This window comes from Vidua macroura, chromosome 2 (genome assembly GCF_024509145.1).
Source record: "Vidua macroura isolate BioBank_ID:100142 chromosome 2, ASM2450914v1, whole genome shotgun sequence".
Classification (NCBI taxonomy): Eukaryota; Metazoa; Chordata; class Aves; order Passeriformes; family Viduidae; genus Vidua; species Vidua macroura.
Genome location: NC_071572.1, coordinates 98,127,500 through 98,142,277, shown reverse-complemented (window position 1 = coordinate 98,142,277; position 14,778 = coordinate 98,127,500). Strand labels below are relative to the sequence as shown.

General features: G+C 41.5%; 1 protein-coding gene across 2 annotated transcripts in view; it reads left to right on the top strand.

Annotated features, from left to right (window-relative positions):
- Window positions 1-14,778, top strand: part of THSD1 (thrombospondin type 1 domain containing 1) — a 30,422-nt gene that overhangs the window by 3,893 nt on the left and 11,751 nt on the right. For both annotated transcript variants that reach the window (XM_053971056.1, XM_053971057.1), the window contains exons 2-3: window positions 2,384-2,522; window positions 7,792-8,757. In XM_053971056.1, the coding sequence (XP_053827031.1) occupies window positions 2,456-2,522; window positions 7,792-8,757 (1,033 nt within the window). In that variant the 5' untranslated portion in view covers window positions 2,384-2,455. The remainder of the gene's footprint in view (window positions 1-2,383; window positions 2,523-7,791; window positions 8,758-14,778) is intronic.

The window sequence follows — 14,778 nt, the reverse complement described above, 5'->3', positions numbered from 1 at the left end:
CTTCCAGAGGTACCTGATCTCACTAATTGGAAGTTAGTGTTGGTACCGTTTCAAATACTCCACTTTTAGCCTGGGTGTTACCCGCACTGCACACCACAGTCTTTTCCCAAGCAAGCCAAGATAACACAGAAGGAAGGGTGAGAGGGAAGGAGGTTTTGGTGTGACAAATGATTGGTGTTACCGAAACACCCAAGGGCTCTGGCGGTGGGCTCCATCCCCGGGCTTGGTTAGAAAGAGTCTCTGTCCTGAAAAGTCTTTACTATAAATAACAGAGCGTGAAAGATGGAGTGGAAAGGAGGGGAGCAGATTAATGCTGCAGTTTGCTGACATTATGTCTGGCAGTGGCAGGAATAGGAACAGAAGTCAGGTCTGGTCCCTGTGCCTCCTGCTGGCACCCTGTCTCATGAACCATGCTGCTTTTTCCTCGGTTGGGCTGATGTGCAAATTAAGATGTAAGGCAACTACCTCAAGAGTGCTCCCCTACACAGGCTTTTTTCTTTTTTCCTGAGCATTTATCCTCCTTTCCATAGCTTCATTTCCTCTGTGCAGTGTATTGCTCATTAGGCTGAGATTAGGATTATTTGAATTTCATCTGTCAATGCATGACTTTCTAAAAGAAGTATTTGTAAAAGCCATTTGAAGAATCTGCAGCTAGGAAAGCTAGGAATGGAAAGGGACCCATTAAAGTCATCCAGCACAATGACGGTAGTGGCCTACAAAGCAATTTCCCCCCACTTTATTTCAAGGCAGTTTACAGCAATGCCACATATTTTCGAGTTTTCTTTGAGCAGTTAAATCTAGAGGCCAAGACATCTATCACAATTTTTTTTTTTTAAACAAAGCCTGCTTTTTCTTCTTTGGACTACTTTGATTCCGTGTTTTGATTAACTGATTAGTGATCAATAACAATATGGGCAAGGAATGATGTTCCTGCTGTGATGCTGAGCCTGCTGCCGGCAGCGGGAGGAGTTCGGGAGCGGCTGTCCCTGGAGGCAGGCTGGCTCCCCGCCGCCCTCTGTCAGCAGCCGCCCCTCTCCTGAGGCACAAGGTTTGTCTTCCTGTAATTTACAGCGTATCAAGTGAAATAGAGGGTGGTGGCGGTATCACTGTCCCTATCTAATGCTTTCTGGAGCCCTGTCAAGTTCCTGGGCCAGATGATGATTATTCCTTTCAGATATGTGCAGCTATTATTGTAATGGGCTTTTACTGAGCAAGGCTGTGCCGCTAGTATCTTCTTAGAAATTATTCTCTCCAGCCACTTGGCACAGAGAGCAGTTCAAAAAGCTTTCAAGTAACACGTCTGCTACGTCTTAGTTCAACAAGCCAAGCAGTGTAATTGCTGAAATATCTTTATTTGTGATTCCTAAAGACATACATAATCTTTGCCATACTTGTTTCCCATGTTTTACCATTATCCTCCACAGTTTTGCTCATTCCTAACTTCTGCCTGCTCCAGTGCCAGATTTCTCTCGTAAAATTAGGTTGTAGACTTAATGGATCAAGACCTTTCTTGCATGTTTGTGTGATGGTGAGCACAGTAATGCTGACTTACAGGTGCCCCTGTGAAATGCAGGAGAGCAGTTCTCATATTTTGAAATGGCCTCTGAGTATAATTTCTCTTTTTAGAATCCCTCCTACTTACGTTTCTGAAGGAAATTGTTTGGCTTTGCTGCTATCATTATGCTTCCAACCTATTTTATCTAATTGTTAAGAGACTCATAAAGACTAGTTTAAACCACATGGACATAAAACTGGGAAACTTGCCAAAATAAGTCTATTTCTATTGGCTTAGCAAAGGCTGTCATGAATGTAAACTTAAAAAAATTATGGAGGAAAAAGTGGAAGCTAGCACCTTCTCCGTCTGATCAGTCAGAATGACATAAAAGGCAGCTATAGATCTCCTACAAATCTAGTAAGATTACTAACTGTATTACTAGACCTGAATAATAGAGGAGTTTGATGACCAAAAAAAGTAGTTTGCTGCTGAGCTGACAAGCTATATGAATTTACCAACAGTAAATCTCCAATATTGGTATGTGCTGAGCTCAGAGTTACATTTTGTATCAAATACTCATTATTTTGCTATTGTAAGCTTTGGTCACAATAGAAGATATCCATAGCAGTAGTTCCTGCAGTGCAAAGATAAAATTGTTATCTGTCTTTGTTGTTCTGGCTCAGGAGCTGCATTTCAGAATGGAAAATTATTGTACAGCGAGTTGTAGCTGTCCTTACTCAGATGCATTGATACAGTGTTAGTAATTGTTAAGTAAATGAGAGAAGTGTTAATTAATAGTTAATTAATTTTTTTATTTATTAATGATATATCTTTCTTCTTGTATTTTATGAAGCAAAGTTGACACAGCTGTAATTTTTTAACTTTTAGGTGTTCTTGGAAGACGTCTTGGCACTTTGGAGCTGAAAAAGGACATGAGGAGTAAAAGGACCCAGGATCTCAATGGTCAGAATGAAACATATGTTGAAAGATTTTTCAAATCTATTGTTAGTAGTGCTCTGTGACTACGGTGAGTATTAGAGCTGTCAAGTGAAAACTGTGATGTGCATTCACAAGGTGGTTTTGAGTGGTGGTGTTTCCAGGTATTCTGTGGAAATGAAATGCTATGGAAGCCACCACTGATAGGCACAGAATTTAGTCTAGGTCTTATGTAGTAGTTAGGTGAAAAATGCAACTTGCATAAACTGTCCCTTTAGATCTGTGTTAGGATTCTTTCCTGATGTAAATTTGCTCAGAGAAATAAACAAGATAAATGAACAATTTTCCATGAGCATCAAGGGACTGGCTGTGCTAGAAGCAGTAACTGGAACTCTGCTCACTTGTAAAACTTATATTTCATAATATTTAATGAACATCATGAAAGATAGACCTGGTTTAGGTATCTGTAGTAGGATGGGTGGAACTACCTGTTTCTCTCCATTATTAGGAAAGGAACCTGGGTAGTTGGGTCCTATGTGAGCATCTACAGTACAGCCAACCTGCTATGGCTGAGTGAGCCCCCATCTGATGGATCTAAGCTGCCACCCAGAGAACTTTTGAGTACAACAGAGGTGTTTTTTCCTCTGACTGTATAAGAAGCCAAAGGATGATGTTCATACACATTCAATCTTAGTCTCATAAAATTAGGCAGGTAGTCAGAGGCAATCAGTCTTGTTTGAGTAGTCCATGTACAAATCCATACATATTAAAAGCAGCTCTTACCCATCTTCAGCTGAGATCTGTAGAATGAAAAAGCACCTCCTTCTCACCATCAGCTGCCAAGGAGGGAAGTTAGACATCCTAAGTTCAAGTCAGAAACCTGTACAAGTTGAGGGGCATCATATGTATAGTATCTTATCCTTTCCAAGAATGTACTAAGTAGGAAGTAGGTTTGCAAGTTACTTATTGCAGAGTGAACTAGAAATTCTGAGAATGGGACTCTTAATTCCTTAATTCATATGTTTTAGAAAATTTCATTCCTAGTTTAAAAGCCACTGTTGTTTTGACAGCTGCAGTACATTGTCAAACCATGCTGAAGGATTAAGCTATGCACTGCAGAAATAAGTACAGTGTGGAAAATATGGGAAAAGAAGTGGTTAATCCTCACTTATGGAATGAGCTGTAGCAGGTAGTTCTTGCATCATACAGCTGAAGATGTCTTACAAAAGAGAGAAATGGACGAAAGCATATGCAGTTTGCTGTCCAAGTGAGAAAAATGACTGGTATGCTACTCATTCCTCTGTGCGTCCTCCAACTGTGCTGCAGAGCAAGGGAACCCTAGAAGATGTAGAGAACCTAGAATTGCTATCTTTTAGATGAACTTGGTTCTAGTAGAAGTAAAGATCTTGTCTATGGCTTTTAGTACAATTTTTCTTTTAATAAGACAGCTAACCAGCCCAGTTAGAAACACTGCACTGAGTGGGTAACACAGTGAAGGTAAATAGTAAATTCACTGTAGCCAAGACATGAGATGAATGATTACAATATCCACTGGTTCTTGGTGAGCCAGTCCTGTAGACATTCACAACTGATTGACTCAGAGGTAAAAGCTATCATTCTTGATATAGACTGTGGCACAGCAAGTAATTACGAGGTGCAGTTAATGAGTTGAATCTCTGCTGCAAACTTTAGGTGCATTAACTTTCACCTTATTCCAGTTAAAGGGCAGCCCATAATTCAGAAAATTGCTTCCAAACAGTTCTGCATATATGTATCTTTGAATATTACTGTGTGCATCTATTTTAGATAACTATTTCACTTGTATACTTCTCTGTTTCAGGCAAGACTATTTTTAAGTGATCCAGTATGTTCTGGAAAAATTACTGAAGTTCTATAAAAAGCCCTAACATCCAACTAAATTGTATTCCCATGTCTTATCAGTTTTACTGATGTTTTTGTTCTACTTAGCTCTGTGTTACCAGAGGCTGACAAGCCAGCAGCACAACCCAAGTTGGCTTAAAAACACTTTGAAATAAATAATCTGAATAGCACCCTCAAGTAATTCTTCTTGCTCTTCAGTGAAAATCAAGGACTTTTAATCTTTTAAAGTGTGAATTCTTACAAAGACTCCTCTGGCAGGTTGTTCGTACCACAGCCAGACTTCTTTCAATGGGAGACCATTGTAATGACAATGAAAATGATACAAGTGCATTGAAAGATGCCCCTGACTGGCTGTCCAAACGACTGGAATGAGGTTTTGGCATGTGGCAGAGTCATGGGCACGTAGTAGGCTGGAGGGCAGCTGAAGGAGCTTGCCGTGGAAGCTGTCTCCTGACTGGTGTCTTTTGGAGCATTGTGAAAAACTGCTGTGTGAGCTGTCCAAAAGTGCAAACTTCTTATTTACCAAACTGGGGGAGAGGATTCTGTGAGCTGGGGTGCACCGGCCAGAGCTCTGCGGTGCTGGAACAGCATCCTCCAGTAGTGCTCACTTTCCTCATTTCCTGAAGGAACTGCACTTAGGGTTGATGGACTGCTCCACAGCAGTCCCCTGCCCTCCTGTCCTTCCTCCCAACATACAGAGTTCCTCATCTCAGCCATTCTAAATAAAAGAGTGCAAGAAGGTCAAGACAATTGTAAAAGAGAGTAAGGACAATGAAGCAGTAGGTAGAAACATCAGTGCTTTTCATTACTATCGCTTGAATGTTTTTGTTGTAAGTTTAAAGCTTAAAATTGAAATTTTTCATGCTGGGTTTTTGCTATGGTCTGATTTCCTTTTCCTTTAATGTTTCAGCTACATTGAGTCTAGCTGATTCCCATGTAGAATAATGCATCATTTTGCCCACTATCAAAGGAAAAAAATCCCAGCAACTCAATGCCATTTCACTGGGAAGCTAACACAGCTGTGGGAACTTCATCTTTGTTAGAGTTTTCACAGTGGCCTGGGACATGCTTTCTGCTGTCCTTATGAAGACCTAGATCTGGTCCAGATTTAAATCCTTGCAGATGACTTAGAGATGAGATTCTCTGAAGGGTCAAGTGTGCCCCAACTCTCGCTGGCTCCTCTTGCCAGCCTCATACAACACCGTGCATGCTCCAGCCCAGGGCAGGAATTCCCCAACATTATTGGACACAAGACTTGATTGTCCTGTGCTCCCTTAGGGAATGCTAGCACTGAGCAAAGAAGGTGGGAATGTGCTGGAGTTAACTGCAGGCCCAAGGAACCTCAGATGCTAAAAGAGCTATAAGGTAAAGAGATGAGGACAGGAGTTTGAAAAACTATGGTAACAATAATGGAGTTAGGCTAGTACCCAAGAGATTCAGGAAGTAGATGGTGGTAGAAACAGGACTGTAAAATATGGGCAGGCACACGTGACAGAGCCAAAACATGAAGAGCAAGGAGAATGTGTTGCTGGGCAGTTCAGAGAGACACATTTCACAAGTGTTTAGGGTCTGTCTCTTACTCTCTGGGTGTCCAAGTTGAGATCAGGTTTGCTGTGGTGCCATGTGCTCGCAACAGCTAGAATGAACAGGATCCAGCTTTGGATGTCTGAAGGACCATTGTATTTAAAATCGGGTCCTGGCTTTCACAGGGCACCACAATTAGTTGACACTTTTTACCTTTGTGCCTGTGCTTGGTTCCTAACACACTAAACAAGAATAGTGACCTCCTCTCATTTTTCAGGGATTTTAGAAGGATAAAGTCATTAATATTTCTAATGCACTAATACACTACAATAAGAGCACAATAGAAGAGTCCATGGGGGAAATGAATAATTCTGTGTTATCAGGACAGATTTTGGATGGTGTGCAGTCAATAATACATAGGACCACCAACAGAAGACTGAGAACAAAAGAACCCTCTGATAATGAGCACCATCCATCTGCCAAATGAAGCAGTGTCTTGTGGAAATGCAAATGAAAGGCTGGAGTTATAGTACATACATGTAAGAGTATATGTATGATTTGTATGTGTAAGGCTGTGTGCCACCCTTACTCGGACTTTATGTATGTGGTTGGAGCTGGTTATTTTAAGGACATGTTGTAGCTGCTGGCAAGTAATAGGCTCTTTTTTTTCTAGTGCACACTGCACCCCACCCAGATGTAAATGTCTATACCCAGTCAGATGAATTTCTTCCTGAAAATCTTTCCTGCTGACAAGAAAGTGAATCCAAGGTGACTAACTCAAATTGAAGCTTAGAGTAGTAGGCGTCTAATATTATGTGAGATGAGTCCTGCTACTCCTGACTGCTAAGTGCTTGCCTTGGCAGTTGCAATGTTTTTCCAGCAAAGCTTTCTTTGAGGTAATCTTAAGACATGTGTAACAGATTTAACAAGTCAAAGTATTGTTAGTTGATACTACTTATGAAAGGATTGCTTTAACTGAAGTTTTACACTTGCATGGCACCTTCCATCTAAGACTCAGAAGCCTTTCCCCAGACAATTAATTAAATAAAGATGTCTCACAGCACATTCTGTATCTGGAATAGATGTATGCAGTTCCCATTTTTCAGATAACCTTTCTGTGTCTAATTTCCTTAAGGTTCAAGCAATGCAGAGAAGGTAGCTGAGCTAAGAACGGAAATGTGATCTTCCAATTTATTGCTTTAGATATATCACTAGTTACAGCATGTCTCAGAATAATTTGGCAACTTGCACCAACATGGTCATGCAAGAAGTGAATTTGAAAAGACTGCACCATTTATAATGAAATGATGTCATTTAGACATGTTGCACCACATCTGAGACAAGAAAAGTGCTGCAGTCACCATCACTGTTATTTTCAGCTCTTTCACTCAAGTGTCTGCGATGCAAATGAGCAAAATGAAAGATTCATAAGACAGAGCAAGAGAAAAGGCTTCAAAAAGCATCATGCAGACTTCCTATTCTGTTTAACTTGGGGGACATTTTTCATCTGTCTGTGTGAGAAACCACTGTCCTTTTTTTGCTAAATTATGGCTGAAGCTGAAGAACAGTTGGCCTCTGTGGAGTTTAAAAATCTGTAAGTGAAAGAAGTTGTAAAGTTTGAGAACCTCTTCTGATAAATTAAGGTTTCTGTTAATCTTTTGGGTGGTTTGTGGTTTGCTTTAAAATACTGGTTTTTCCCTTCCTGAATGTGTTACTGCAGTGGACTTTGAGTTGCTCCAAATCACATCCCTGCACAGAACAGAGCTGTTGAGCTCAAACTGCTATTGCTAGGACCTTTTCTTTTTTGTGATCTGGTTCACTTGGAAAAGATTGAGAACCACTTTTAATATCCATTTTAAAAATATTTGTTTTCTTCTATAGAAGAAAATAAATCACTTGTCTGACAAGAATCACTTGTCTGTTTCTTAATACTGTTGCGGAACTTTTCCTTTCAGTTCTCGGGGAAGTGGAGTATCTCCTGTTGGAGCATCCAGATCATGTAGCTTTCAGCAACGACACAGTGTCTGTGGAATATCAGTACTACAGTGGTGGTAATGTGACAACAGAGCATGTGTCCCTCCTTTTATTGGATGCCAGCACCAGTGAGATAATTGCAAGAAAACAGCTTCCAGCAAATCAGTCCCAGGGGACGGTGGTGTTTGAGTGTTTCCATTTCAAGAGTGCTGGTGATTTTTTGTTCAGAATGGTCTCTCCCAGTGACAACAGCAGTGCTGCCCAGTGGAGCAGAAGCAGCATGTCCACCCTCCATGTGGAATGGCCTGTATTTCACATTGATTTGAACAGGAGTTCAGAGGTGCCTGGGAGCTCCCTTCAGGTTGGACTTTTTACAAATGAGCAGTTATGTGGCATGAATAAGACTGTGATTTCACTGGATGTGATATTCACCAGCACCCTTTATGAGTTCAGAAGAGTATGCTCTGATGAGACTCTGGGCATTAGAACTAGCAAAGGAATCCCCCTGTCTAGGTCCCAGTGGGTAGGGTTTGATTGCCCACCTGTTGGTCAAGAAGTATACATCACTGTGTTACTGAAATCGTTAGAAACACAGTCCATCATTGCCTCCATAGGACCTGTAGATCTCCTCCACAAATTTGGATACAGACTGGTTGTGGCAGCAGAAGACATATGCAAAACTTTGGTTCAGGTCTTCGTAATCTCTCCACCATGCACTTCTATCAGTGGAAAAATTGTTGTTTATAAAGAGGCTCTCAAGCATCCGAGTCAAAGAACAACTTGGCTGTATGAAAACATCCTTCACCCAGGAGACAACAGGACAGAATTTAACTGCACTTTGTTTGATGTGGGGAAGAATAAATACTGCTTTGACCTCCTCAACTTATCAAACCGAAGCTATTTTCCAGCAAGAGTTAAGGAGTGTATACTGATCCAAAGGAATATGGGTTTGTACTGATTTTTTTTCTCTTTTAGCCAAAAACAGCACTCTTCCCAGCCAACATTGGTAATCATTTTGGGTCTCCTGCACCAGACAAAACAGTTGTAATGTCATACACATGTGGAAACAAGATAGACTGTTATGTAGATGACACAAGGACATTTGATAACAAGTGCCGCTGTGGTTGCTTAAGGCTGCACTAAGTTGGTACACTAGGTACCAACTAAAACCACATAGGGCATTCTGAATCTTGTACCTATCTCATCAGGCTGAAAATGAAGCTTGTCCCTCTCAGTGAGGTAAGAAGCTACTTCAGTAGATCTGGCCCATTGGAGACTCTAAAGGTAGGATTAGTCTTACCTGCATCTAAGTGTGTAAAAGCCCGGGGCCCAACATTAAGTAGTTGTGTAGCTTTATAGTTGAGAGGCATCTTGCAAGGGTGATTCACGGGTGTTGAACATAGAGGGCCTGAATCCTCACACAGGTGTTCTTTACCCACTTGGTGTAGAAGTTGAGAGCTCTACCTGTCAGATGCACAAACTCTGGTGAGATGAGTCAGGATTTGGCTACAGTGAAAGGCACAGATGTGTCACTTGGACAGTTGGCAAGTTTACTAAGTTTCTGCTGCTTAGAACAGACCAGGGTGCATTTTCTGACCTGTGCGGCTTTCTGGCAGATCATGGGCCATGTTCATATAGCCGAACTTTTCCTTATAGGAAAGATTAGAATAGTACAATCTGCCAGCTGGGAACAGCTGGTGGTCCATATAATCCTTTGGATTATGCCTGCCATGATCAGGCATGGTCTGAGAGAATGCTGGTTGGCAAAAGCCAAAACCATGTATATGTTTTACAGCTATAGTGTTGGAAGTGGCAGTCCACGGTTTGACAGTCTCCAAACCACGGTTGCATGGCAGAGGAAGCAGATGAGCCAAATACACTTCTCATCACTCATTTGTGGAAAGCAGCCACAGAGGGGGATGGGCCGTATGTGCACGAGGGAATTGGGATTGGGTTGGGTTAGGTTGCATTGCCTACACCCTGGAAAGTAAATGTTCTCATTTGAAGCAGGCTTGTGTCTATAGGTAATGAAGTAGTCTTTTCCAACTGCACACTTCAAAGAGTTTGGATTGAAAGGTTTAAGATGTGCATCATTTTCCTCACCTCCCCACATTGGCTGCCCTGAAAAGAAAGTGCAGGAACTCTAGCCGAAAAATGGCCATTGCGCTTCATGGACAGGTATCTGAGAGGGATCATGAGGAGACCAGGAGTGTAGGACATGCTCCAGAGCACACAGTCTCAGACACAACCTACGTTAATGAGGTTCCTAGCATGCTGTGGTCTTATTTTGTGCTATTTCATGAATTCTAAAACTGGTAGCTATTTAATTAACTCTCTGTACTAAAAATGACCTCTATTTTCAGCACATGCCAAACTCAGTGCATAGTTCTCTTCATCTTAACTTCCCATCTGCATTCTCTGTTGGCACTCTCTCTCTTCCTTTGGCATAAGAAAGTCTACCTGAAAATGAAAGCATATTATTTTCTTAATGGAGGCAATTCTCCAGGAAAAAGGGAGACAGAATTCTAGTTTTTAATCTGTACCTGGGTGTATGTTAAACTGATATTATCTAGATAGTTACCCTGACAGATAAATCACTAGCATATGGTACAGATATGATATTTAACTGTTTTAATTTATGAGATCTCCATTAAGCAATGGTTCCCTGCAGTCTGCTCTGTTTCCCTGGGTTCCTCAGTAGCCCCATCCTTAAAACCACATTGGAAAGAATCAGGCTATGCCTCTTGAAGAGCAGAGTTAGGTCAATAGCTGCCAAGTCAAGAGTATTGCATCTACAAAGCTGATGAAAGCGAAGCCACACTGTGTAGTTGTAAATAAAATGTCAACCTGAAATTAATTAGACTGCAGCACATCTGACTTTGTGCCTGTATCTGTGAGACTTCAAAGCCTGCAGGCAGCGTTTGAAAGGAGCAGAGTGTTCTGGGAGGGGCACATCAGCCTGAAGCCATGACAGATAGAGCGAACCTGCACTGCCTGTGATAGCCATCAACCTCCTGGCTCCTTTGGAAGGGGCTCCCCTGAGCCCCCTCCCCCTGCTGCAGGGCACTGTGAGGTGCCCTGCTTACAGCAGACCCCCGATAGCTGTTCATGTAAAACATGCGACTGCTGCAAGTCTCCTAATTTCTGCTTTGGGCCTCCTGAAGTTTAAGGCAAGGAGAGGTGATAAATCTCTAGTCTGGGCTCCTGTGCAGTGTGGGCCATCATTTTTCATTCAGATACCCTGGTGTTGAGCCCCACAGCTAGTCTTTGCATCTGACTGCCACTTACCCTCCAGAGAGTTATCCAGTCTTGTGCTGAATACACCACAAACCAGACTTTTCTGGTAATTTCTCTCAATACTATGCTCTTATTTATTTATTCTTTTGAAAGGGAAACTTTGTGTGTTTCATAACTAAAGTTAATCTAGATTTATCCTCTGGTGACTGAATTTTACTCTGCTGCTTTCTGATAGCTGTTTCCTATCTACTGTCTTTGCCTCACAAAGACATCTGCACATCCAAGTCATCTCACGTCTATGAGATTTTCTCAGTGTTCTTTCTAACAAACTGAAAAGATTAAGTCTTTAACTGGAAGGCATTTTCTTCAGAATTTGATTAATTTACTGATTCTGTTTCACTCCCTTTCTGTTATTTTAAACACTCAGGTTTATTTGACAGCCAGGGTACCAGCTTTGTGTGCTGCGTTCAGACATCCTTCTCACTGATGCTGCTTGATCAGTAGCACTCTCCCTACCCTTACCTCTGCTTTCATTCCACTGATTGCATTATGCAGTTTTCCATAAAAAACTGTACTTTTGCCCTGTAAACTCCTCTTGAGTTGTATCAGTATGGAGCCTGCCATCCTGCAGGTGCAATTTTCATTCCTTCTTCCTACACTTCCTTTTCACTTTACTGAGTTAGGATCTATTTTCCTTTAATTACCCTAACTTAGCAAGTACCCTATGTTGCTCCATACAACTGCACTGTCTGCTTATTTCATTAGAGGAGGGACGTATTTTCTCAGTAATAGTTTATATTTATTTTCATGTCAACTAGGGAAGCACTGAGCCTTATACTAATCCCTTTGGAATCTCTCCAAATGCATTCTTACTCAGTGATGGTTTTCTGTTGACAGTTGCATATCCAATCTGTCACTCAGCCAGTTCTTACTTCATTTAGCATATGCTCTATTGTTATGAAGCAGAGATACTGTTTTGTAAAAGATCAAAGTTCCTAAATCATTAAAATGATCTTCATCCAAACCACAGATGATGAGATAAAATATGATTTTGCCACATCTCTTTTCCATAAATCAGACATGAGTTATGTTCCTGGTGCTTTGTCAATCCTGCTCTTTACACCTCATTCAGGCTAAGTTTAGTACAGCCTTTTGGATCAGGAATCTTAACTTGTGCTTGGAGTAGGAAGGAGAAAGCTCCCAGTGGCCCTGAGTGGGCCAGGTCAGCAGCTCTTTGAGCCCAGGCGATCACCTTCAGAATAAGTGTCACAAAAAAACTTATGCTATCCAAGACAGTGAATATATCTGTTAAAGGTGGGAAATACATCCATTAATTGTGAGACAGCACTTGTGCAGTTTTCTGTAGACCCTAACTGGAGAATCTGTGAAAGTTAGTGAAAAAATTAACAGTGAGATGTGAGTCACTTCATTCATCTTGGTGGGCTCTTCACTGTTTCACAGAGGAACATGCAGCTCGTTTTTTCCCCAATGTTTGGCTGAATTATTGGGATGTCTGAGGTAGGAAATTCTGTTAGATATCTTATCCAGCAGCAGATGCATTGCAGGCTCATTCTTTTCCATGCTAAATCCTGTGCTTTGCTCACCCGGGATTTAAGTGTCCCCAGCAGTGAGACTTCTGCTCTCCTTAGAAGGTTTTCCCATGTTCTAGCCTGTATCCTGCTTGAAACATTCAGGTCAAGACTGATAATATTAATCAGTAATGCTAAAGCATAGGAAAAGGCATGTTTTTTTTTCATATTTCTGGTGTTAATTAACTTTCTTTTCCAGTTCTTAGTTACACTCCGGAGACCAATTTCAACTTTGGTGTGACTTACACTGAAGTCTCTTGCAGTTGCCTACAGCACAAATGAATTTTGTTCATCTGACTTTTGCTATTGGGATGTTGGCAGGGCATAAGAAATGCATCTGTTGCCTGAAAAAGGAAAGAGGAAGGTGTGGGAGGACCTTCTGAAGAGAAAAGTGGTCAGCAAGGGAGGAGAGGAGTAAATGGAGCATCTAGAGGTCAGGCAGGGATGTACAATATCTGTCAGATTTTTGCTTTCTGAATAAGACTGTGTGAATCAGATCTGCTCATTGGCAGGAAAGTCTGAGAACCAATTAGCTCTGTTGCCTGAATCTGTACCTGGTTTGGGTGTTTATTTAGAAACAAGCATATGCAGGGGATCTGGGTGTGCTAGGGTTGGTTTGTACCTCATCCACTTTTCCTGTGTCAGTAAATGCTTCATCTCCACACATTAGGAATACATCAAGTTTTACAGACTCACTTACAGACTCAGCTTCTGGAAAAAAATTATTTTACGCTGTGCCTCCCCATTTCTTAACAATGCCTATTTGTGGGGAAAAGACTCTAATTTTCCCAGAGTCTAGGATTTCTTTCTTTAAGGGGATCCTTGTCCTTTCATTGTCCAAATTAGTAACCTATTGGAACACGCCACCATTTCAGTGCACCCAAGCTTCATTTCCATGGAAGGTTGAGAGGCTGTTTTCAGGACCTAAAAGCTGATCTCAGCTTCCAAAAGTATCCTGCAATCGCCTAGGCTAGCACAGATACTTACATGAACCTGTCAGTAATTAGTGATTTTGTCCCACACTACTGGCCTGGTTGAAGTGTTTAGGACTGTCATGTGTGTCAGGCTGGAAGGTTGATGCTGAGTGTGCCTTGCTGACTGTGCTGATGGACAGCACTGCATGCACAGAATCTTGTGAACATGGAAATCTGAGGGGAGAAATTTATGCAGAGCAATAATTAACACAGTTAATTGCATTTATCTTTCATGTTGGCAGATCTGCCAACTGTCAGCTATTTCAAAATAACTCATCTAGACAACGTTAGATGTCTTCACGTTGATAATTGATTCCTCAATTGTGTGTGAAGAAACCTCACGCTTATTAGAGCTAGTTTGCAGTGCATGCCTTCTGGTTTTTCCCCTGGCATTTTCAGTCTGTTTGTCTTAAATGGAGGTTAATAATTTCATTTCCTTGGGGGAGAATAAAATGTGCTTCATTTTCTTTTACATTCTGGTAATTGCAGGGGATTGTAGAGCAAGATGCAGGAGTTTAAATCTCCAGTCTTTCATGGGAGCTGGAACATTTCTTGCTTTCCTGCTGTTTGAGTCACATTTCTTAGGCCCAAAGCTATGGATGCCAAGTGTTTTTGCTAAGGAACTCTATACCTTTAGCCAAAGCCCAAGTCAGTGAAAAGTGTCCTGGAGCAATGGGCACATCTTAAGTTTGACGTCAGTGTTGGAAAATTACTCATCCTAAATGTTCTTGTGTGTTGAAACCAACAGGCATCAATGTGGAGACTGTTGAGCACCCTCCACTATCACCAGTGTTAGCACTGGAGGCAACCAGAACCTTTCTGAGCCTGGCTCTGCATCTGACTAATTAACAGAAGTTTAAACTAGCAGGAAATGTGGAGAGAGGGAAACAAGTTAGCTCACGCACTGGAAATTATGACAGAAACTCACCAAGCTGCTCACACAAAGGGTCTGTAGGTCTTCAAGGAGGTAGGTCCTTCAACTAGCCCCTTCCAGTGGTGAGGGACACTGCTGGAGTCCCTCATGATCCTGATATGAAGAAAACTGTTGGGAGATCCTATGATATATATGATACTATGAAGTCTTTTTGAGAAGGCGTCAGTGAGCCCTTGACTGAGTATTGATTATGAACATTTTTTCTTCCTGCCCTCAGTAGTAGCTTGGCTCACT